This window comes from Astyanax mexicanus, chromosome 1 (assembly GCF_023375975.1).
Source record: "Astyanax mexicanus isolate ESR-SI-001 chromosome 1, AstMex3_surface, whole genome shotgun sequence".
NCBI lineage: Eukaryota > Metazoa > Chordata > Actinopteri > Characiformes > Acestrorhamphidae > Astyanax > Astyanax mexicanus.
Window position 1 is genome coordinate 10,568,374 of NC_064408.1, and position 26,985 is coordinate 10,595,358.

Consider the following 26,985-nt stretch of genomic DNA (forward strand, 5'->3'; position numbering starts at 1 on the left):
CACTGTTGCTTTAAGAAAACTGCAGACAACACTCTCTTTACCAGTTTCAGAAACAGAAGCAGTTTTTTTTAGTGAGAAGTTTCTACAATCAGTGATGGTTTGGAGAGACATGTCTGTCATCTGCTGGTGTTGATCCACTGTGTTTTATTATCAAGTCTAAAGTCAGTGCAGTTTTGTTTTTTCACAAAATCTTACAGCACTTCATGCTTCCCTCTGCTGACAACTTTTATGAAGATGCAGATTTCATTTTCCAGCAGGATTTGGCACACTGCCCACACTGCCAAAAGTACCAATTGATCTTATATAATACTCTGTTTTTTAGAATGGGTTTCATTAGCTGTAAGCCATAATCATGAACAATAAATGAAATGAACTCTTAAAATCGGTCACTCGGTGTGTGTGTGTAACACTATCTATATAATATATGAGATTCACATTGTGAACTGAATTACTGAAATAAAGTCACTTTTAATGATATTCCATTTTTTTTAGATGAACCTGTACTTTTATACTTTGTTTTGTCTGCAATGTTGAAAATATGATTTTTGAAAATTTTATTTTACATATTTTATATTTAAACTTTTTTTCTAACAAGAGGTCCAACAGTGCCCATTCACTTTAGGTTAATTTAACTGTGTTTTAACGAGGCTGGCCTGACTGCAGTATTTTAGTTTAGAGGTGGAACGTCATTGTGGGGGTCTCAAAAGGTTATTAAGATAGCACCATTTAGAAGCAATGAAGCTTATCTGCAGTAATCCAGCCCACCACAGTGAACACCTCAATGCCATAAAGCCTTTAATCACATCACAAACCTACAGCAGAGCAGCATGTTGACAGCAGACACTTCAAAGCAAGGGTACGAGATAAGGTTCAAAACCTGCTCTTCCTAAAATGTCAGAGACACCGCTCTTCCTCTGACATGGAAAACTTCAAAAAAACAACAACACAAAGACAGACAGACAGACAGACAGTGTGAGTCACGCCGTGCAGCTGCGCACTCTGAATCAGCACAGCTTCATTCACCCAGACGCTCCTGCACTGATCCCAGACCAGCGTCTGATATACTCTCACAACACAGCGGGAGGAAGCGCTCTCACTCAACGCCTGAATGCAACTGAAAAAGCTCTAAAAGCTCTGAACTGAATAGAGATTCATCTCTAACTGCTGGAGTTTAGCAGTTATATACAGTTATATAGCAGCACTAGTTACACAAGAGGACCTGAAAGAGCACAATCAGGCAATAAATCAACTCCGCACAGGAAAACTTGCAGCAGATCCTAAAAACAAGGTCAAGAACTGAGGTTGTGAAAGCTGTTCTTCTAGGGTTTAGAAGACTAAAGCTTTTTTTTTTTTTTTTTTTTATAATTTTATTTTAGATTTTTCCCCATTTTCTCCCAATTTGGATATCCAATTGTCCCACCCCTTTGTGCGTCCCCATCACCGGTGACGCCCATGACCCTTGGAGGATGCGGACGAGCACACGCCTTCTCCGACACGTGTGAAGTCAATCACCCCTTTTTTCGAGCTGACCAGCTAGCGCACTCGGAGGAAAGCACAGCGGGCAGGTTCCGATTCATCCGCTCACGGACGCCTCGTGCCGCCCAGCGCCACCTTAAGTGTGATGGGGAGAGAGCGCCATCTACCCACCCCAGAGGGAGCAGAGCCAATTTTGCTCCCTCTGAGCACCGGCAGCTGATGGCAAAGCTGCATGAGCGGCTATATTAAGAATTTCGATACTGTTACCGGTACGATACATTGAATTCAATACTGATACCGAAACAATACATTTTTCGATACCTTTTTCTAAATTGTGACCAAAAAAAAAAAAACGATAACTACTATTATATTATTCAACAGCCGACATGAGTAATATTCTCATACTGTCACCATGAGAGTCCATCTTTCTGGAAGAATGAGCCTGAACAACAAACAATAGCTTTACTTGTAATAGAACTACAAATATTTTCCCTAAGCATATTACTGAATGCATTTCATTTCTTAAGAGTTATTTATAAGAAATATTAGCATTAGACTGGCACAATTTTGTAGCTCCTCCCCCTCATTACCAGTCTCCAGGTGTTACCTGTTTCCTTTCCCGCCTTGTGTGTGTGTATTTAAGCTACTGTGTTTTCAGTGTTGGTTTGTCGGTTCTTGTACGTTGTTTGCGTCTGTTTCGGCTGCATTTTTCTGCAGTTTTCCTGCTTTTGGTTTACTGTTTCTTTTGTTTCTTGTTGTAAATAAATTACTTGTGTTTGCGTCCGCTGTCCGATTCCTTCCTTGCAGTAGCCGTGACAGTGTTTTTACACATTTTGGTATTCGGTAGTATTGACAATCATTTCTCTGATTTTGCTATTTATAGGTTTATGTTTGAGTAAAATGAACATTGTTGTTTTATTCTATAAACTACAGACAACATTTCTCCCAAATTCCAAATAAAAATATTGTAATTTAGAGCATTTATTTGCAGAAAATGAGAAACGGCTGAAATAACAAAAAAGATGCAGAGCTTTCAGACCTCAAATAATGCAAAGAAAACAAGTTCATATTCATAAAGTTTTAAAAGTTCAGAAATCAATATTTGGTGGAATAATGTCCTACTGGAAAATGAAATCTGCATCTCTGATAAAAGTTGTCAGCAGAGGGAAGCATGAAGTGCTGTAAGATTTTGTGGGAAAACAAAACTGCACTGACTTTAGCCTTGGTAATAAAACACAGTGGATCAACACCAGCAGATGACAGACATGACTCTCTAAACCATCACTGATTGTAGAAACTTCACACTAGACCTCAAGCAGTTTGGACTGTGTGTCTCTCCACTCTTCCTCCAGACTCTGCTCCCTTGGTTTCCCTTTGAAGAAATGCAAAACATACTGATGATCAGTGATGGTTTGGAGAGACATGTCATCTGCTGGTGTTGATACACTGTGTTTTATGAAGTAAGCCATAACCATCAACAATTAAACAATGCACTATGCACTAGTAGAGGGAACCTCAGTTCCACCCTCAGAGGAACATACCACCTGACACGCTCCTGAAAGCACAGTAAGGACTGCTGCTGGAGGAGTGTGGTCCTGATCTACTCCACCCCCTCCACTCACCAAACACCACTATACAGCTCTGTTAGAGGGGTTAACAGTGCTGCACTGCTGACTCCTGGGTAATTCTGTGTGTAATTTCTATTCAGAGCACTCAGAGATCCTGAGGGGCCGTCAGACCCTCAGCCTGGCTGTGTACTATCTGCTCTGACATCACAGCCCTGTCAGGACGCTGGGCTAGCTCAGGAAAATGTCATCCTGAAGGTCAGTCAGCACACAGGTGAAGTTCAGATGAAAGCAGGGCTTCAAAGTGAGCTGTGGGAGTCTCCCCGGTTCTCTGATCTGAAAGCATCTCCAGGCTACGGAGCGCTGCGGAAAGCACCGGAACGCCGGAGCTGAGGGGGGTTATGGGTAAAGCAGTGATGGGCTCGTCTGACTGAGGGTCTCCCTCCTTTATTCTTTGTCTCTGAACTCGTCTGAGCCTTCATTTTAGCTGATGGCTCCCTGAGGGCAGACTTTTACTTACGAACTTCTGTCAAAGCTGTGCCAGCCTAAAACACACTCACACACACACATATACTGCTGTCGAGGTGGTCATAACTGTCAAGGAATAACATAGAATTTGTGGCAGTAATACACTTGATCTACTGCAGGCACTGAGAGCTGGAGGTCAGCTTCACTGTGGGTTTGTGAAAGTGAGGACTAAATCCCGGATACAGTAGTGTAGTGGTGCACAGGCGATCATTATAAAAGAATATAGATCAAAAACAAACAATTGAAAATAATTAAAAATAAGGAAAAGGTTTCATTGACTTTTCACTTTTTTCAACACTGAACAAATGAAAGACTGCTTTCAATTTTAAACAAGACAATGCAAAACCACATGCTGCACATATTATTACAAAGGCATTGGTGCAAAAAATGAGAGTATGGGTGCAGGTGTTCCCTGCATTCCTGACCCCTATGCCCAGTAAAGAAATATGTGGAGATTTATTGCATTTACCATAATGTCTGAACTAGGCCTGTCAGGACATTATACTGTAATTTTGACTTATGGTACAATATATGAACACAATCTAAATATTTTGTTCTGGCCTCAATTTTGTAACAACTGTGATTACTTAGAGAAGAGATATCATTAACATGAAAATGCCAGGACAGGATTAGTTTCTCAGGGGGTCCTGGGCTAATTTTCTCTTTTATGGGGGGTCCTCTGGGATTTCATTCATGTCTGAAACGACCACGTGTGTGTTTTTTCTCAGACGTCCTCTGAGAAAATTACAGGCTGAATTATCTACTGTTTTTCTCTGAACTCCGTGGTCCTCCTGTTATTTTAGTCCCGTCCAGACAAACTCTTGAGTTTCGTCTCCTGGCGTTTAATAAAATAGCTATTGCACATTTCCATGGAGATCCACATAAACACAACAGCGAGTGGAAATGGAGGAGCTACTGAACGCAATGTCGTGCGACCCGAAAAAGCCAAAAAGCTCATTGACCCTCCTGTTTTTTCAATTGCAGTCCGGATGCAGGAGTTTTATCTCTGAGTCGAAGTGTGAAATATTTTTCACAGACGTCCCCCTGAGAAACTAATCCGGATAGGGCTTATGTCAGCTTAATTTTTTTAAAAACATTCCGATCACAATGTCGAAATGTACTTTTTCTTTATTTTTAGTATAACCATAAATTAACCTTTAGTTTAAGAAATAAACCTCAAAATATTTACATTTATTTAGTTTTTATTTGTGTGCTCTTTTTATCAATGTATATCATTTTTATAACATTTGTATCAATATTCATAACTGGGTTAAAATTACAATACAATTTATCAAAATAATTTACTGAAAATTAATTATGAACACCCATACAAATATCTTTATCATGACCGGCCTAGTCCCAACTTTCTGATTTATAATTAAAAACACAGATGCAGTTTTAAGCTCTTAGTTTGTCTTAATAAAAACTAGAACTCCCACAATTAATCTTAAATTACTGCACACAGCAAATGACATGCAGCTTCTAATGTGTAATCAATGAATCACTCATTCATTCATTTACCCTGCAGGTCAGAGAGAGGCGCTGTGTGCTGCACTGTCTGGAGCTGGGATAACAGTCTGCACAGCATGTGGTTCATTTAAGGCCAAGAACTCATAAAAAATTCTGAGTAACTGAAGGAAGTGACTTCAAAGAGTGTGAACGGCAGCTGCAGAAGAAAACACATTGCAAATTTATTAACCGGAACATGGAGGACAGTTCCTACAGGGTGAGATTCCTGCGTTTTATACCCAAAACTTGTAAATTAATAAAAATCTACATGGAAATGTGTCAATCGGAAAAGGCAGCACCATCCCCTTATCAAAACCACAACACATACTGAAATTTACTGCAATTTAAGCAGTGTAGGCTGTTTCCAGTTTTTCACACTTTTCAACATTCAAATGTTTGTGGACACTGCTTTTAACTAGTGTTACTTTAAAATGCACCTATTGCTGACACAGATGAACAGTACTCTCTGGAGCAGATAAACATGAAGCCACTGTCACCAAACCTAGAGCCAGGCATGGACAGTATATGGTATAAATGCCCTCAGCATTAAGCTGTGCACTAGTGGAACTATGGTCCCTGGTATAATGGAGCTCCATCCATCCAATACCATCTAACATCCTGACCTTACAAACAATGCTCTCGTCACTGAATACAATCAAAACCTCACAGCAATGCTGCAAAATACAGCAAAAAGGCTTCCCAGTAGATACAGGTTACTCCTACAAAAAGCAGGATAAACTCTTCATATCCTTGATTTAGAAGAAACAACAAATGAGTGTCCCAAAAATTTCGCTCAGATTCGGCCGGATCTACTCTAAACCATGAGCCACATTTTAGGGCAGTCATTACATTCCTCAAAGTGAAAACCAAACTGACCTTCAAAAACTGAAGCCATAACAACACCGAAGTTCTTGAGACGGACAAAAAGGCGCCTTTAATAGACGCAACACCTGAATCAGAACCTGAATCATGCTTTATATATATCGATATATATTGAAATATTGAAATTCTGCATGTTTTGCAGTACTGTAACGATTCTCAAAACTGTATTGATTTTTATTTTTTTATTTATTAGATGTAAAGATTGATGTCAGACAGTGGTTAATGGCTGCAACAACTATTCAAACTATTAAATCAAATTAAATATATTAAAATCAATTATTAAAATAGTTGGCAACTAATTTAATAATGGATAAGTTGGGTCTACGTTATTACACACACAAGTTGGCCTTACTGGTTATCAATTCCACCGTAAATGCGGCCGCTCCACTAGCAATTCCAAATCAAGCTGAAGTTTATTCAAGCTAAGGTTAGCGACAAGTTCTACTTTTTCTCACACTGTTACTAGAGCCTGCTAGAGTTGTTAAACAATACTTGTCTCATTTTTAGTAAATTTATATTCTTATACATGTCCAATAAACCACATGAGCACATTGTCTCCTCTGATTGGTCAGAGCTGTCTGGTGCAGGAGCAAGAAAGTAAATATAGTGAAAAGATTCTGTATTTCATTCTGTATATCTGTGCAGTGTGAAGCTGCTTTAACACAGAATGCTGCTGTGCTTTTAAACACAGTGTTTTTTCAATGGGACATGCAGCACAGATGAATTAAACTGAGTCAAACTTCTGTGAGCAGTGAATGCTTCACACACTGCACGTGTAAACAGCATGGAGCAGCAGAGACAGTGTTTGTTCATAGCTGTGGTAATTAACCTTATCTGGCTAATATATCAGATTAAACTGCTCAAATATAAACCAGTATATTTGATAGCTGGGTCAGATCGAGACCGGATCACGTTCTCATCACAAGCGAACCGCTCCAGAGTTCTTATGGAACCGTTGTTTTGATCCGGACTGAGTGCGATTACTATTTTTTCACACCTGCTCACTCAAACCAGAGTCTGTTTTAACCACATCAAATGGTGCTGGAATGAAAAGGCTCTAATATTTACAGCACACTTCTGTACCTTCATGGCCATGAGCTCCTGCATGAGCACGGCGTTCTCCAAGTCCAGCCTCTGTGAGTCTCCGCGGGGCTTGACGTCGTAGCTCAGCGGGTCGATGTGCACGCTCTCCAGCTCCAGCATGGTCAGCTTCACCGCCGCCCGCTCGTTCTTCAGCTGCTGGACGTAGTCCTTCAGCCGCTGCTCGTCCTCTTTGGAGAAGTCTGTGTCGCAGCTGCTGGCCGTGGAGCTGGTGGTGCTGTGGTGGAGACGGGGGAGCAGGTCAGGTATTGAATGATGAATAATGAATACCTACATTTAGAGTGTGGTATTATTCACTGGGACTGTGTAGGTGATCTGGTTAATGACACGATACATTATTAATGATATTAATGTTTTGGCATGTCACTAAAGCATTTCCCTAGACTGACATTTCAAACCATCAGTATTAGCACAGCTGTTCACGTGCTGAAGGCTGTTCTGATATAATATGCAATCTGTATTCCTCTCATCACAATTCATCACTGCCTGATATGGCTGATTGGTGCACATTCTGATGAAATTTACTGTCAGTCAAAAAACACTGATCATATATACATTATAACAACATTACGACCAACTGCTTTTTTTTATTATTTGGGTGGTGGGTCATTATTATTATTCTCAGCACTGCAGTGATTAGCACTGATTAGCATGGTGATGGTGGTGTATGAGGTGTTAGTGTGTGTTGTGCTGATGGGACAGTGAGTGAATCAGATGCAGCAGCAGTGCTGCTGGAGTTCTTAAACAACTCGCTGTCACTTTTGGAGTGAGAATAGTCCACCAACAGTATCCTGTGGGCAGCATTCACTCATAACAGCACAACACACACTAATTATTATTTTTATTTTAGGTTTCCACCCCCACAAAAAAACACAAAACAAAATCAGAAAGAACAGCAAGAAAATAATAAACCTCCATATTTCTTCCACTCCCACTGATACACTCAAAGGCATACATTATACCATTGCATATACATATAGCTCTGGAAAAAATTAAGTGAGCACTTCGGTTTATAAATCAGTTTCTCTGATTTTGCTATTTATAGGTTTATGTTTGAGTAAAATGAACATTGTTGTTTTATCCTATAAACTACAGACAACATTTCTCCCAAATTCCAAATAAAAATATTGTCATTTATTTGCACCAGGGTTTTTCCACCAAATATTGATTTCTGAACTCTTAAAACTTTATGAATATGAACTTGTTTTCTTTGCATTATTTGAGGTCTGAAAGCTCTGGACCTTTTTTCTTATTTCAGCCATTTCTCATTTTCTGCAGATAAATGCTCCAAATGACAATATTTTTATTTAGAATTTTGGGAGAAATGTTGTCCGCAGTTTATAGAATAAAACAAAAATGTTCATTTTACTCAAACATAAACCTATAAATATCAAAATCAGAGAAACTGATTCAGAAACTGAAGTGGTCTCTTAATTTTTTCCAGAGCTGTATTTTACACAAATACACAAAATATATACACAAAAATCACCTCTTCCATTGCACTGCCTAAAGACTCTAGAGTATCAGCCACGCATAATGCTAATGTTTTCTTTTGCATCCTTGTCTATTCTTACCGATAACAGCATGTCATTAGTCTCGGCTGATGTGCTTTGATGTACTGGGGAACTATTGTCTCGATCTTTAATGACTGTAATCACATCATATACATTTTCATAACTAAACAAAATGCATGTTCATCACTGTATCTTGTTGTATAGATGAAAGCTCTCCAGAACAGAGCACTGGTTAATGGAGAGTCGATGTCTCGTGCAGTAATGTTGGCACTACTGAGTGTTTCAGGCAGGAGGAAAAGGGACAAAATCAATGAATGGTCACTGGATCGTCTGAGTCTGAGTCTGAAAACCGATCTGGCTGACGTAAGCACGCTCTTTCTGGCCATCAGAGCAGAGAGTAAATGAGCCGTGCAGTCAGTGACATGAACGACGGCTCAGGAAGACTGCAGCATGACTGAGATTCATACTGGAGATGAAGAGAAAAACACTGAATCTATATTATTCATTTGATTAAATTGAAAATGCACAGTGATTGTACTTATTTTAATATTTATACAGTGGCATAAAAAAGTATTTGCCTCCTACAGATTCCTTTTGTTTTTGCTTTTTTGTCATACTGATATTTTTCCGATAATCAAATAAACTTCAAAGCTGATGTCCGTAAGTTTTGGGATTTAGGAGATTTAGGGCCCTCTCTTGTGAGAATCAGAGAGGATGAATCCGATTCCAGGTTATGTTCAGTCACAGAGAGAGAAAGAGCTTCAGTCCTTCGTTTCTTTGGTTTTACTATGAGTGAATGAGCAACTGAGCTCTGAGTTTCTCCTTCTGAAGTCTCCACTGCTCCACCAGCCACTCGTGTTCAGTAAAACTGAGCTGGATCCTCTTTCAGAGGCTGTATGTGTGACGTATGTACATAAACACACGTGACATGGCCAGCAGAATCGCAGCGAAAAGCAACTCGACACCCCAGACTTTAGAATTAATATATTATTAGGCTTTGCAGGGATGGACGTTTCAGCACACTGATACCATAAAACACAATATTTTATCCCTTCTCCATGTAAAAATGCTTCTGCTTTCAGTTTAAAAACAAAATAATACTGACTGCCACTTTAATATCAAACAAAAATAACCTAAGATTAAATATAAGTAGCACTTTTTAAATTATACAATTATTTATTCAAAGAAAAAAAATACTATCCAAACCAATCTAGCCTTGAGTAAAAAAGTGTTTGCCCCCTAAATCTAATAACTTGGTGGTGTCACCTTTGGTGGCAACAACTGATATCAAGCTTTACCGATAACTGGTAAAGAGTCTTTCACATCTCTGTGGAGGAATTTTGTTCCACTCTTCTTCTTTACAGAATTGTTTTAATACAGACACATTAAAGAGTTTTCGAGCATAAACGTCTTGTTTAATATCAGACTAAGATTAGGTCAACCCAAAACCTTCATTTACTTTTTGTTCACGCCATTCAGAGGTGGACTTGTTTGTGTGCTTTGGGTCATTGTCCTGCTGCAGAACCCAAGTACACCTGAGCTTGAGGTCACGAACAAATAGCCAGACTTTCTTCTTCAGGATTGTCTGGTAAACAGTTAAATTCCTGGGTCCATCTATTACAGAAAGTTGTCAAGACCCTGAAGTAGCAAAGCAGCCCCAGACCATTACAACACTACCACCACCATGTTTTACATTCAGTATGATCATGAAACCCTCCTATGAAGTTACATACTGCTATCTATGTCTCCCAGCCTTCTGGCATGTCAGTGTATTTATATTTTGGTTAATTTATCCAAAACCCGAAACTAAAAAAGAAGGAACTGTGTTAATTCAGTCATATTTAGATTACCTCATTTAAAACCCATTTATTTGGACTACAGAGGCAAAAATTGGAAAAAATATGGCGCCGACTGCATCTCACATCATATTCAAGAATGGCAGCATTCCAAGCCTGTATCATACAGGTCACAAATTGTCCCAATCCATCAGCCTCCACTGTAAAATGCAGCAGATTTACAGAGGAGGCTGTCTGCTATTCACAAGGCTCTGAATAAATGAGCAGAGACTCAGCCGAGACACTGGAATGAACCGAGCTCCAATTTACCTGGCCCCTGTAGAGCCAATAATAGCAGACGTTTCAGAGCTGAGTGCTGCGCTGGGCTCCCAGTACGAGCTTTAACCAACAGGCTGCCTGTAATCAGAGCATCCCACTCTCTGTCTTGTCCAATTTCGCTCTCACTGACCAGCGCCGCTTTTGTTGTCCAATCTACGGCCAAGCTCCTCAAGCCTACAGCCGAGCCACCTCGCTAATATCCTCAAACACAACCCGCTTTCCATTCAGCGGCCTTCATTAGCATTGCATTAGCGACGCTAAATCACCGTTGAGCTGCTAATTAGCATGCCAATGCTACCATTCACAAAGCTAAATCATATTAGCATTCATCCGGCTAATAGCGCTCAAAGAGCTCAAAGAGCTGCAGCAGTTTCAGGTACGGTGTGGAAATCAGCCGGATTAAAGGACCAACTGTGCCGTTATTCACCAGAGAGAACCAGCACGCTCCAGCCTACAAAACAGCCAGGACTGGATCTGAGGGTGTTGCCAGGGGCAACGAGTGGCCCTATGGTCCTGATTCAGATTAAGATCCTGTTTTAAGGCCAGCGAACATGATGCTGTGACTGGATATAGGGAATGATAATCAGCCATGCTGGGAAAGAGCACTGAAATAGAGATACATGGGCTTCTTTAGTTTTTAACATTTATCATTACTTATCCAAACTATGAAAAAAAAAAAAAAAAAACGTATGGTATTATTTACGTTTTATATTTTACATTCTATAAAGTAGCACCTCTTGCTTAGATTAGACAGCTTTACACCTCTTGGCTGGATTTTCTCAGTCAGTTTTATGAGGTAGAAACACCTGGAATTCAGGCTTTCAGTTAACAGCTGTGCTGAATTCATCAAGAGTTAATCACTTGAATTTCTTGTCTTAATAAAGTGTTTGAGAGCATCAGTTGTAAAGTAGAAGAGGTAGATCTACAGGTATACAGTGAATAGCTCCATCTAGTTAATGTTCTAATCCATATTATGAGAAGCAATATGTACTTGCTCAAATACATAAAAAAACATATACTTTAAGAAATGAAGGTCAGTCACTCTGAACAATTTCAAGAAGTTTGAAAGTATCCTCAAGTTCAGTCGTGAAGACTATCAAAAACATTATGATGATGATAAACTGGCTCTCATCAGGACCGCCCCAGGAAAGGAAGAGCAAGAGTTTCCTCTGTTGTACAGGATAAGTTAACCAGACTTACCAGCCTCAGAATCCGCTAAAAGTTAACAGCACCCCTGATGAGCGCATCTAAATGCTTCTTCACAGAGTATTTTGGTTTGTTTAACACTTGAAATGAATGGTGAAATGAATCACCTCAGTCTTCTGGTTTGTACATAATTAAATAAGTCAAATAACTGAGTTTTGTTTACTAACTAATTGCTTAATATCCATAATTGACATGGTGTTAATGTAACAGACACTTCGACAGCTACTATCAGAAACCCAGTTCTGTTGTATTTGGGGTCGTTACCAGTGTGAATGTGATGTTAATGAATTCATTCTTTTAGCTGAGGATGAGAAGAGCTCCAGGGCTCAATGTACTTAATTATCAATTATCTGCCACTCTTCTCTGATTAGCATGATGTGCATACAAATGCCACCTCGTCTCAAAAACAAAGAACACACACACACACACACACACACACACACACACACACACACACAATATAATACAAAGATAAACAGATCATTTAGAAGTCTAGCCTTGGATTTGTATTACAGCATTCGACTTCAATTCTAATGCCTGAATGATTAGAAATCTAAAAATATGAATATTCTCCAAAACTAAGTGAACTTCCACAGAATATCTACAGTAATACATAATTTCTTTCTGAACTTGGTAATTACAAATTGACTGCCAACTTAATTTTTCTTCAATTTAATCAATCTCATTGACTAAACATCTACACAATGAGCTTTTTTTTTTACATAAAGCTGAAAATAAGATCTTTATAAATAATGAATTGGTAAATCCAAATGTTTAAGTTCAAGAACAAAAATGAAGAATATTTAACTGAATTATCACAAACACCAGCATTTAAAACCTAAAAGCCACAGTATTGCATCATGTGTTTTTATTACTACTACTACGACCACCATTATTATTAAAACTACTACTAAAACCACTACCCAGTATTACTGTCAATACTACTACTTCAGCTACTACTACTAAAATTACTACTACCACCACTAGTACTGCTACTACCATGACTACTTCTAATACAAATCCCACCAATACAACCACCACTACTACTAATATTACTAAAACCACCACAAGTACTACTGACAATTTTACAACTACCACCACTAAAATTAATACTACCACCACTAAAATTACTACTACCACCACTAGTACTGCTACTAGGACCACCAACACCTCTTCCATCAATACAACCCACCACCACTACTATTACTACTAAAACCACCACCAATACTACTGCCAATATTACTACTACCACCACTAAAATTACTACTACCACCACTAGTACTGCTACTACCACGACTACTTCTAATACAAATCCCACCAATAAAACTACCACTACTACTAATATTACTAAAACCACCACAAGTACTACTGACAATTTTACAACTACCACCACTAAAATTACTACTACCACCACTAATACTGCTACTACCACGACTACTTCTAATACAAATCCCACCAATACAACCACCACTACTACTAATATTACTAAAACTACCACAAGTACTACTGACAATTTTACAACTACCACCACTAAAATTACTACTACCACCACTAATACTGCTACTACCACGACTACTTCTAATACAAATCCCACCAATACAACCACCACTACTACTAATATTACTAAAACCACCACAAGTACTACTGACAATTTTACAACTACCACCACTAAAATTACTACTACCACCCCTAAAATTAATACTACCACCACTAAAATTACTACTACCACCACTAGTACAGCTACTAGGACCACCAACACCTCTTCCATCAATACAACCCACCACCACTACTATTACTACTAAAACCACCACCAATACTACTGCCAATATTACTACTACAAAAAAAACTACTTACACTACTATTATTACTATCATCCTTACCGACTGTTACTACCAATACAAACACCACTACCATTACTAATATTACTACTAAAACTACTATTATTACTTATTACTACCACTAATACAACTTCCACCAGTACTATTAATATTACTATTTTAAACCACCAGCACTACACCCAATGTTGCTACAACAGCTACCAGTACTACCACCACCACTGCTACTACTGAACCACCACAATCACATCCAAAAAAAAAGCATCACCAGTAGCTCAGTACTATTACTGATACTACTACCACTAATAAAAGCACCCACTACAACTAAAAGCACCACTAGTACTAATGCTAATATTACTACTACAGCAACCTCTACTGCTACTACTAAAACCACAATCATTCCTACTGCCAACATCACACTACTAACACCAATACAATAACCACCACTGCCACACCTACTACTAACCCCCTACCACTACTATCACCAGTAGTACTACTAGTACTGCCACTAATACAACTAATATCACCACCATCCCCAATCACTACTACTAAAACTTCAACCATAAATTACTATCCCAACCACCCACACTTCTACTATCCCTACCACCACCCATAACAATACTTATCCTAGTAAAACTACCACTACTACTATTATTTCTACACTACCCCTACTACTATTACCACCGCTGGTATTATATATGCACTCATTACTACTATTAAATTACTATATATAAAATTAAACTGCTAGTACTATTACAACAACCATTACTACCACAACCACCAACACTTACTACTACTATTACTACCACCACCACTAATAACAATACTATAATATTAATCCTAGTAAAACTACCACTATTACTGTTACTACTACCAACATCACTGGTACCATATCTCCACTCACTCTATCACTACAATAAAAACTACTACTATCCGCCAGCACTATTACTACTACTATCACATCCACAAAGCCTACCATCACTACTACTAACAGCAATACAATCAACACCACTGCTGCATCTACTACTAAACCCACTACAACTAGTACTACACCTACTGCCTTAGTAAAACCTCCACTACTTCTGCTCCTACTACTGTTACTGCCACTACTAATGCTACTATTACTACTACACCCCTACTACTACTACTATTAATAGTACTTCAACTGCTAGTACAATTTCTACTACAACAGCCATCACCACCTGCATTATTACTACCACAAGGATTCAAGTATTCAAGGAGATTTTATTGTCATTCGCATCACATGTGGTACATGAGGTGGAACGAAATTGTGATCTCACGATCCAGTTTACACCCAAGAGCTGTTATTAAAATAGATATATAAATAAGATAAAGAATACAATAAAAAAATAAATAAATAAATAAATAAATAGGGAGAGTAGACAGGTAATAGGGTGTTCGCTAGAAGTGTGAGAAGCCGCTGCACTACTGTGCCCAGCCATCATTCCACCAACAGTTACTACCATCACTATAACTACTATTACTAACACCACTAATTACAATACTACTACTAGTAAAACCACCACTACTATTTCCACTACGTCTACTACTACTATCACTACTACTATTACAAAGGTGGAAAGGTAGAAAGGCAGAAAGTGGCCAGTACCAGAAGACTTCAATACGTGTGTAGCAGAGAAGCAAATCAGAAATATAGGAGGACACAAGTCTAGTAAACACTTTATATGACACTGTTCTGAATATGAATTGATGTAGGCATAGGGAACCAATGCAGCTGTGAGACTGAACTGGGAAGATGTGATTAGATTTTATGTATCAGATTGTAGATGTGTGCAGTATTCATCATCAACACAGATGTTTTTCTGTACCTGGTGTGACTGTTGGAGGAGAGGCTCTCCCAGGGCTGGACGCTGCAGCCCGTGACTGAGAACGCTGCTCCACAGCTGCCGTCTAGTCTGACCAGGAGATCTTTAGCTGCATTCTCTGCTGTCTTCCTGCAGTCATGAGCTCTCTTCAGAACCTGCGTGATGCTCTCCTCTGCACTCTGCTCTCCTATCAGACCCAACATAAGCATGTTATTAAAATAGATATATAAATAAGATAAAGAATACAATAAAAAAAATAAAAAAAATAAATAGGGAGAGTAGACAGGTAATGTAAGCATTAGTAAACCACCCCAACTTGTCAGCAATCATTCATCATTACATAATTCCAGATAACATATACATCCACTGCTCCACAGCTCAATAATGGAGGCCTTAAACCCCCTAGACCACACCTGTCTTTAGACATGGTGGCAAAAAATAAAGGTTTATGTTTATCTGCTACAAACTGCCTAAATTTTTTTTATTTAATTGGCAATACTTCTCTACAGAGCCTAGACAATCATAGGTGCATAAATGCATTCATTATTAGGGGTGTCCACAAACATCTGGACATAATGCACAGTGTATCTTAACCCCCATGTTGTCTTAACAGGACAGAAAGACCCACCACCATGTTTAACAGTGCATGTTTGCCACGCCTGCCATTATACATGATGCCAATAAAAAAGATTCATGTTCATCTCCTATATGTTTGTCTTATTTAATAGACAGTACTTCTCTACATGACTTGATAAGCATAGGTGCAACTAAATGTAACTAAATGCATTCATTATTAGGTGTGTCCACAAACATTTGAACATATTTTATATATTGTATACAGTGTATTGTAACACATAGTGGATTTTGACCTCTATGTTGTCTTTACAGTCCAAAATGTCTCACCAACATGTGTAATAGTGGGGATTAGCTTCAAATTACCTTATCGTTTTTTTTGCACTGTAAGCCGCACTTAAAATCCTTTAATTTCCCCCCAAATCAACAGAGTACCTTATAATTCGGTGTGCCTTAAATTCAGGTTGTAAATAGCAGTTAAGCCACTCCACCGAAGTACATCGCTATTCAGGAGTTCTCCAGCACCAAAGCTGGAGCAGAATTAGCATTAACAGCTAACCACAGTGCTAGTTCTGCAGAGTTCACCGTTCAGAGGTGAGTATATCTGACTGTAGTCCGTGTGTTTTCTGTGTTAAAACAAGCTACGTGGAACAAAGCACTAGCTGATATCGCCCTGGCTTACCGGAGCACTCAGAGTTCCTCAGTGTAGCGCTATCGGTCCGCATTTACTAGCACTAAGTTCTGCTATTGCGATGTTGAAAATAAAAGGAAACGATTTACTCACCCAAATAAACAGTTTTCAGGAAAGAAATCTGTGTAGATTAACAACATGGCGACACCCTTGTTCCTTACTAGTGTTGCTTAAAATGCTCCTCATAATTCGGAAAAATAGGGTACTTTTCCTAGACAGAGCTGCTGTACATCACCAGGGTACAACAGGATTTTATTCAGGATATTTTTCACTCTTAAGACAAGGACAGGAGAGTATAGAGAATGTTAGACTACACAAATTCTGTATTTTTATGTATAAAGGGACCTTTTGGGACCAATATTGCAGGTATCCCACTTCAGGACCTGAGGCTAAAAATGCTGCTGCTGGGTGCACTAATGGTGTTTCACATTTTAAGGTTCACTGCATACACTGTAGGCCTGTGTGTGTGTGTGTGTGTGTGTGTGTGTGTGTGTATATACACTCACCCATAGTGCTGACTCCAGCCGCTCTAAACTGGCCCAGCACCAGGCCCTGCTCACTCTCTGCCAGAGCCAACAGCAGCTCATACGCCTCGATACACTGCTCACTGCAACAAAATACACAGGGGGAACTCAATACATATACACACACACACACTCCCTCATATACACATGTTCAAACACGTGCACACACACACACACACACACACACACACACACGCATGCAAGGACACAACATACACACACACAACAGAAGGAATGTTCTGCTCAGGTCAGTCTTTCTCAGTGTTCTGAGGTATCTGGTGAGGTGCTGAGATGTGTAAAGCGGGACACAGCAGGACGATACAAGCCCTAAGTGAACAGAGCAGGGAACACCAAGTCCTGCTCTCTCTGCGATTAGAGAATTTCTTGTGTCTTTGAGTGAAATGCTTAGACCTTGCATCAAATGGGAAACAACTTATGAGATCGCCTGTGGATGTTCATTTCAGCATTTTTGAGTGGTATAGAGTTTCAGTATGAGTGAGGATATTTTTGAAAACGCTTCTCGTGTTGACAAAGATATTTTTAAAGCTCTCATTCCATCGTTTTTTCATTCATTTTAAAATGTCTAGTTGTGGTCTCTATTATGAATGAATACCATGTGAGCTGTTTTTTGTGGGCTCTGGTGATTTTTTTTGCACGGTACATCGCTATTCAGGAGTTTAAGTAAAGTTTCTCCAGCACCAAGGCTGGAGAAGTTTTAGCATTAGCAGCTAACTAGCAGCGCTAGCTCTTCAGAGTTCGCCGTTCAGAGGTGAGTATATCTGACTGTAGTCTGTGTGTTTTCTTTGTTAAAACAAACTACGTGGGTGCCTTTTATTAGCGCTAAGTGCTGCTAACCACAATGTGAAAAGATTAACAACATGGAGACACCCTTGTTCCTTACTAGTTATGCTTAAAATGCTCCTTATAATCTGGTGACCGGTAGACCAAAATAAAAAAAAGAATGTTCATTGATAGTGCGCCTTATAGTGCGAAAAATAGGGTACTTTTTCTAGACAGAACACAAAATTCGAGAAAGTGAAACGTGACATGCGTGAAACAGAAGGAATGTGCTGCTCAGGACAGTCTTTCTCAATGTACTGAGGTATCTGATGAGGTGCTGAGCTGTTTTTTGTGGGCTCTGGTGATTTGATATAATGTTGCTTTAGTCCGGTAGAGAAAAGATAGGATTTCGGCTCTTGCTCACAAATATTCATACATGCAAACATATCGGCTCTGATTGGCTAACAGCACTGCGACACCAGCAAGAGAGACAACAGTTAGAAACATTTTAAAATAAAGACATTTTTACACTAATAACAGACTTGTCAATGTCGTATGTTACTTTACAATATTTGCTAAGTGCAGTTCAGCCACTGACCTAATCTTAGAGTCTCTGTAAAACACAAAATCCAATGGAGATCCTATGTAAATCCTATAGTTCCACACAGAGGTGGGTAGTCCAGGTCCAGGTAAACAGAACTGTTTAAAAACACATCTACCTATCCTAACTGTACTTCGCTGGTGGTGTTCTATAGACAAAATCTAACCATTTGTTCCTTAGCTCTGAATTACTGGGGGAAGCAAATAAAACTGATGTGTTATTTACACAAATAACACAGGAACGAACTGCAGCGCTGCCTGTGTGCGGTTGCAAGCCAAGGTGGGCCATGAATATTAATTCATGGATTGACGTAGACACAGTGCTTTTCCTAATCGACACGTTTTTCTGAATATTTTCTTTTACTAGATACTGTATGTAATGGAGCTTGAGGAACAGTTTTATGTGCAGCATCATATATACCTCATAGAAGCCGACTGTATTTCACAAAGAACAAGAAAAAGTGGATTTTAGCGGAAGAACACCTTTGAAAACCCCCGTTTTTCAGTATTCTTGTCAGCAGTGTTGTCCAGTTATGTTAATATCTCAGTTCTCTTTATCATTCTTTTATTACTGTATCCATGATGGTGTTCTCTGTGTTGATGTTCAGCAGCTCGACTACTGTAGTGCCTCAATAAGGGAGAGCAGCTGCTGACGGCCAGTTTAGCGGTGATGGTGTTCGTTCTGTATGTGAGACCAATAAAATCCTCAGAAATGAGCGAGCTGAGCTCATTATATTATAAAGCCAGCAACTTCAGGGTAATATCACTGCTTTACCAGCAGATTCTGCTGACACCAACAGAAAAGCTCAATTCCAATATCCGTGAGTTTTATAGGTAGAGAAAGCTACATCGATCAGCCATAACATTAAAACCACATGCTTAATACTGTACTGAGTATATCCGCCTCATGCAGACCAAACAGAACAGCTCTAACCAATCAATACCATTGACTACACACAACTTCTGAAGGTGTCCTGTGGTATCTGACTTCAGCAGCAGATCCTTTAAACCCTGCATCAATGAGTGTTAGCTGGCAATGACCTTGTGGCTAGACTACCTTTGGCAGTTTCTTACTTATAGATGACAAGACAATATTGCTTAGCTTTGTCAAAGTTTCTCAGATCCATTTGCTGCCTAAAATGTAGATCAAACCTCTTTATCTGCTGGTGTTGATCCATTGTGTTTTATCAAGACCAAAGTCAGTTCAGTGTTTTCCCACAAAATCTTACAGCACTTCATGTGGATTTCATTTTCCAGCAGGCTAACGCTGCGTTCACACTGGAAAGCGACAAAGCGACCCTTCATTTCCTATGGCAGGGCGAGATTTGACGTCACAACAGACGAGAGGCAACAAGCGACAGAGCGTCAGAGCGACACGGAGCTGAATTTTTCTCAACTTTATGCAAATGAATTATGAAGCGGTTGGCTTCTAGCTATTTTTTTCGTTTCTTTCCCTGTTGAAAGGGGTGGACCCACATCGATCTGCGGAGCTTAGGAGTTATAGCTGTAGAATAAAGTGGCCAAGCGATTCCTTTTTTGTGCCTTTTTTCTTGTCGGAGGCTGGACCATGATACACGCACGCGTTGAGCTTGACACACCCACAAGCGACAAACGCGGGGCGACACAAGCGACTCGTCACGTTCCAGTGTGAACGCAGGGTAAGAGCTGCCACTATGATTGGGAAATCGCTGGTTCGAATCCTGTTCATGCAGCTTGCCATCAGCTACCGGAGCCCTGAGAGAGCACAATTGGCCTTGCTCTCTCTGGGTGGGTAGATGGCGCTCTTTCCTCTCTTCACTCCAAAGGGTGATGTCGATCAGCACGAGGCATCTATGAGCTGATGTATCAGAACCGAGTCGCTGTGTTTTTCTCAGAGAGCACTGTGATGCTACTCAGCAAGTCTGCATCAGCAGCAATTTAAAAAGAGGCAGAGTCTGACTTCATGTGCATCAGCGGAGACATGTGCTAGTCTTCACCCTCCTGGTGTTGGGGTATTATTAGAGATAGTCCTAATGAGTGGTAATGAGGGTAATTGGCCATGTAAATTGGGGAGAAAATGGTAAAAAATAAAAAATAGATAAATCTGTGTTTAATACATCTATATAATATACGAGTTTCACATTTTGAACTGAACACATTGTAGATGTATTATTATTAATATTCCACACACACACCTATACCTTTATCCCTATATATACTGGGTATACTACACACAGGTACATACATTTATACTGCATAAAAACAAACCAGTAAGTGTGTGTGTGTGTGCTCTGTTCTGATTAATCAGAAAGCTTTACAAGCTTGGCGCCTGTCTCTGTCTTTATGAGGGTTTGGCAGGATCCACCCCAGCACCCCTCCACCCTTCATAATGAAAATCACTCCCTCCCTCCCTTCTTCCCTCCATCCTCCAGCAAACTGACATCACGGCCACCAGGGACAAGATTCAATCAAAGCCTCACAGGCTTACTACAAATCATACAACCAAACACAGACGCCTCGCATGGGTCAGGATTTAGTATCATAAAACAATTACCACATTAAATTTAGCACTATTATTTCTATTATAATTTATTAGGCACTGCTTGTGAAAAATTACTTATTTCTTGGAATTGGAAGATTCTTACTCCACTGCTTACACACTAGCTGTGCAATAGTATCCCACAAAACAACAGTATGTTTACTAGCACTGCCCTGCTCGAATACTGGAGTGTTCTGGCATATATACTAGTGGTGTTAATCGATTAAAAAATGTAATCAGATTAATCAAAACAGTCTTCTGTGATTAACTGCGATTAAATCGCACTTGACTAAACTGTTTAAAAAGGTAAGACTTAGTGCCGGGCGGTATACTGGTTCATCTGGTTAATTCGGTGTACCGGATGGGAAATTAAAACCGGTAAATATTTTTCACATACCACCATACCCCAGTGGAGCGCTATGCAGAACAGCAGCACCAAAAAAGCAGATACAGCTCGCTAACTAATATTTGTCAGTCTCATCATCCAGACAAAGCCAGAATCAGTTCTGGATACAGAATCTTTTATTCAGTGATAAAACTCGCTAAAACACTGGATATAAAGAGCAGTAACTACAGCCCTTTTAAATATATTAAAACTGTAGTTTGAAATGTAAATTTTAATACACACTGAATTGCATTTATTTGTTAACTGGAGAAAGAAGGGAATTGTGACTTTTTATTTTAATACTGTAATGCCTCTAATGTCTCCAGGAATAACATATTGTAAACTGACATTAAACTTGTTTCTTACTTGTGCAATAGAGCTTTTGAGAAACATCTCTTTTAAATAATTGATATTTAAAATAGTGAGTATACTAGGTCCATTTATAGTATTTATGGAACTATTTAAATAATATTAAATTTAGTAAAGGAAACCATGTTAAAGTTGGTCATGTATCTTTTTTTAAGAACTATCTTAGTGGCCACAAAAAAAACCTCAGTTTTGTAAAATAAAGGGTAATAGGATGAAGTGCTACAGACTAGTAGCTCTCCAGCCCAGAGGGTTGTTGAACCCAATTGCAGAACAGTTGATCTCAAAGCAGGTAAACCCAAGAAGAAAGGAAAAATTAAATAATTAAACACACTCCGCTCCTCAAGCGGGATTGAACCCGTGTCGTCACGGTAGTGGCCCAATACACTAACGCCGCCCAATACACTAACACAGTGTCCTTAAGGAGATAGGGAGCCCAAGAACGGGCGGAAAAACGAGAACGGGCGAAGACTAAAGTCAGAGAGAGACAGGGGAGTAATGTAAACAAAAGCTCACCAGAGAAGCATTTTTTTTTTTTCATTATTGTACATTATAGTTCAAACAACCCTCACAGGCCAGATGTTCCATGCTTGCGGGCTGCCTATTGATGACCCCTGGTCTATTGTTTACATTCTTCAGCTGTTTTTTTTTTAAGTCTGATTTCTTCATATATTGTCTAATTTTGTGGGACAAAGTAAACCCTTCTTCATTGAAAGCCTTTTTAAAGTGTTTTTAAAGTGTTTTATATTATATGTACTCCTAACAGTACAGTAAGTTACAAACCTATATTAAAGTTCAAAAAATTAAAAAAAAATGTAATAAAGTAACATAAAATAACACAATAAAAATATTGTGATTTCCGTACAACTGTCAGAATCTCGGAAAATACTTTGATATACATTTTTGGTCATACCGCCCTGCACTAGTAAGACCCTAAAAATTGAATGAAACTCTTTTAGGGTTGTGACCGAGACTCCAGAGTGGAAACTTTGTTAGCTCCAGTCAAATTGGGGATGTTGGCAGCGGCCGAGTGAAGCGTTTCCAGAACGTTCTGCAATTAGCGGAGTTGTGGAGAAGGTTTAAATCCGCCTTTTGTTTTTCGACAGCTGCACAGCGGCAGTGAAGCGCAGCCAAGCTCTGATGAAGAAATAGCTAAAGGCTGATATCAGAGTTTAGCGGGTATCAGATCTCAGGAGGACGGGAGGTGTGTACACACACACACACACACACACACACACAAAGCACCCTGATGAGGCAGGTTCTGTTTATGCTAATACTAATGCAAATTTGTGTCACTGAGTGTGTCTCCTAGAGACATTCGCCTCAGCAAACAACACAAACTGTCCATCATCTTTCCTTAACATCTATAATAAACATCACTGTCCTCAAACCAGCAATAAAGGGTCCATATCAACATAACCTGCCTTTTGTGTCGCAGCATAGTTGTTTAAATTAAAAACAAACACACTGTGTAACAATACATTTATATTTTTCTATAATTACAATAGTAAAATACTATAATCATTGGTATCAGTGCACTTCTAAAACCATTTCAGAAGCCACCTACAGTATATTCATCCTAAAATTGGTCTGGTAGGTCCCGGAATCTTTTTCTGGCTATAATCACAGTGCTGCTAATGGTGCTGATACAAGAGCTACTGCGAACACTGAGATATCAGAACAGCAAATTCTGTCTCTATCTGCTCATCTCACATCATTACATCAAAGAAATGCAGATTCAGAGCGGTATTTTTCACACTATAAGGTGCAGTTAAAATGCACAGTGTGCAAAATCATCAGTGTGTCTCTTAATCCAGTGCGCCTATGTATGAATTTTATCAGTCAGGTATTAAGAAGCAGTAAAGCCACTGCGCTGAAGTACAGCGTTATAGAGGAGTTTTAGTTTAGTTCTGGAGCAGTCTGGAGCAGTATTAGCATTAGCCGCTAACCACACCAAGCACTACCTCTTTAGCCGTTCAGAGGTAAGTATTATCGAACTGTAGCCTGCTGCTAACGCCAGCAAGCACTGCTGGAGCAGTATTAGCATTAGCCGCTACCGTCCTAAATACTAGCTCTTTTGCCGTTCAGAGGTGAGTATATTGAACTGTAGTCTGCATGTTTACTGTGTTAAAATAAGCTACATGGGACGAACCCATAGCTAATATCACCCTAATATCGCGTACAATAATCTAAGCTTAGTGTAAATAAACAAAAGCGATTTACTCACCCAAATAAACAGTTTTCAGGAGAGAAATCTGTGTAGATTAACATCCAGCATTTGTTTGACTTTAAAAGAAAAATCTTTTTAAGAATTACAGTTTTGTTTACTAAGCTTAGCTTAGCTTAACAGAGACCTGCTGAATAAGAAGGAAAACATGACGATACCCTTTTTCCCTACTATTGTCGTGTACTGTAATGCACCTTATAATCTGATATGCCTAATATATGAAAACAGACCAGAAAATAGACGTTCATTAATAGTGCGCCTTATAATACGGTGCACCTTTTAGTGCAAAAAAAGAGAAAAAAGGGCACAATCATCCACTCTGAATAGAAACTGTAAAAAGTAGAATAGTTATTTTAAGTAGTTAAACAACACATGCTTTTTTCATATAATTTAAACATTTCAATTATTGTAGTTTTTATTTTAAAATAAAAAATATCAAGCCACGTAAATGTGTCTAAGAATTCCCTGCCCATCGTGTCATTATAGAATAACTCTGCCCCTTTAAGAAAGTATCCAATGAAATGATCAGTGACATCACAACCTTCACAAAGTTCTATTTTTTTTTTAAGAGATTAAAGACACTCATTGCTACTCAGATTATTATCAGGTTATTATCAGTTATTAATAATATCAATTTCACTGAATATTTCTTATATTGTCTCCACACTTAGCTTAAAGTAGTAAAGCTTAAAATATCCATGTGGTAAAATATCATGGTAATTAAAATAAAAATATTTTTTATTATTTTTAATTAAAATGTATCATTGAAGAGTCACAATGAACAATTTAACATGTCTGCAAATCGAGCTAAAGCGTGTTTTTATTAAACATCAATTTACAGTAAAATTGCATGCATAAGGGGGAATAAAAACGTAAATAAAAAGAGATTAAGCTGGAAAATATAATTTTTGTGTAGTAAAAAGTTAGTTACAAATATGACAAATATACAAAAGTCAAGTTATGGGATGCCAAAATTAAGACACAGTATTCTGATAATGACCCAAATCACACTGCTGCAGAGCTCTAATTACACTTCTCATCTTCCCATTATAATCACTTTATTAATTACAGCTAAATGAGGGTCCGCAAAGTCAATGTCAGGGCCAGCCTTGTGTTATGACAGTATAACACACACACACACACACACACACACACACACACATACACATATATATGTTTCATAGCATGACCTATAAGAAGGCCAGTGAAATATACACACATCTGCACGTTTGCATCAATCACACCCACAGGCAAACACAACACATAGGAAAACACACTGTCACACACACAGTATGTGTATACAGCAGACACGCATCACAGTAGAATATATATATGGAAATATACACGCATATATAAACACACACAAGGCCGTGCTCATCTGTATGCAGGCTGAGGATCTGTGTGGAGTACAGAAGCGCAGAAGGTAAGGACAGGCAGGAGCTGGTTATAAAGGTGGGGGTGGCGCTCAACACTGTTACACAGCTAAACAGACAGCCGAGTCTATATTCAGCAATAAGACTACATGATGTAGAGTGCTCTGTCTTAAAGCTGGAGCTGGAGTAACTATATATTAAAAGTATATAGGTAAATTATTACAGTCTATTCAATCACACAATACTAGTAAAGCTGGAAAGGTGAATGATGAAACTGCTGTGAAAGCATAGTCACTAGAGAGTTCAACACGCTTGGAGGAGAACTCTGATGAAGTTCAGTATAACAGTAGATGGAAAGCAGCAAACCAAGTATCCCTTGTTATTCAACGAATCACAAAATAGAAAATGCTGTACAACAGCAGTACAACGCACAAAGACATCAATTTATTCCAACAGAGTATTCAGTGCACTTTCTAGGATTAAATAGGCGCTAACATTATCACTTTGGTGTTAGGATATTCTATTTCCCAAAAATCACACAGAAATTGATCTGGTCAAAACTCAAGTTCAGAAATAGTGGTGTCAATTAATTTGATAAAAAAAGTAGTAATTCAATAAACTGCATGCTTTCTTAACCTTAAGACTTAGCTTTTAATAAAGGGTATTTAAGTGTATTTTAATAAAGGTGTCATGTCTGGTGCTGAAAGCACGTCTGTGTCTCCCACATCCAGCTCTATCTGCGATTCTCACAGTAACAACTACAATACCCAGAACGCACCACTCCATGACACAACACACACTCCCGATCACATGACACGTCACATGACGCCACCAGGAAGTCCCGAGTACTGATTACTCAGTGTATTTAAGGACCATGCTCACACTCACACCTCGCCGAGTATCTGTTTGGTAAATCCTACAATACAAAGCGTTTCTCTTGCCCTTGCTATTTTCCGTGTATGATCCTGTTTTTGTTTTCTACCGACTTTGATTTTTGCCTGCTCCCTTGTGTTGGATTACCGTGTATGACCTGGACTGTTTATTGTACTCTGGATTTTTGCCTACCCTGTGATACTGCCTACCCGTGTATGAACTCTGGACTGTCCTCCGGTTATGGTATGGTTTCTCTACACTGTGCATTTTTGGTACTGACCCTGTTTCTGTTGACTACCCCTGTCTACTCTATAACTTTAATAAAAGTTATTTTATTGTATCTGCATCAGTCTCATTCCTGTCTGGCCCTGACAAGATACTCGGCCATAATGACAGAGACTGCGGATACAGAGTCTATTAAGTCTGGTTTGGCTAACCAGGGTCGGCTTTTAGGTCAGCACCAGCAAACGCTCGCTGGTGTGACCCAAGCTGTTGACG

At 39.0% G+C, this 26,985-nt stretch overlaps 1 protein-coding gene across 2 annotated transcripts in view; it reads right to left on the reverse strand.

The window, feature by feature from the left end:
- mcc (MCC regulator of WNT signaling pathway) overlaps positions 1-26,985 on the reverse strand; it is a 183,589-nt gene that overhangs the window by 13,908 nt on the left and 142,696 nt on the right. For both annotated transcript variants that reach the window (XM_022665786.2, XM_022665787.2), the window contains 3 exons: positions 17,348-17,448; positions 15,581-15,764; positions 7,044-7,278 (listed from right to left, as the gene is read on the reverse strand). In XM_022665786.2, the coding sequence (XP_022521507.2) occupies positions 7,044-7,278; positions 15,581-15,764; positions 17,348-17,448 (520 nt within the window). The remainder of the gene's footprint in view (positions 1-7,043; positions 7,279-15,580; positions 15,765-17,347; positions 17,449-26,985) is intronic.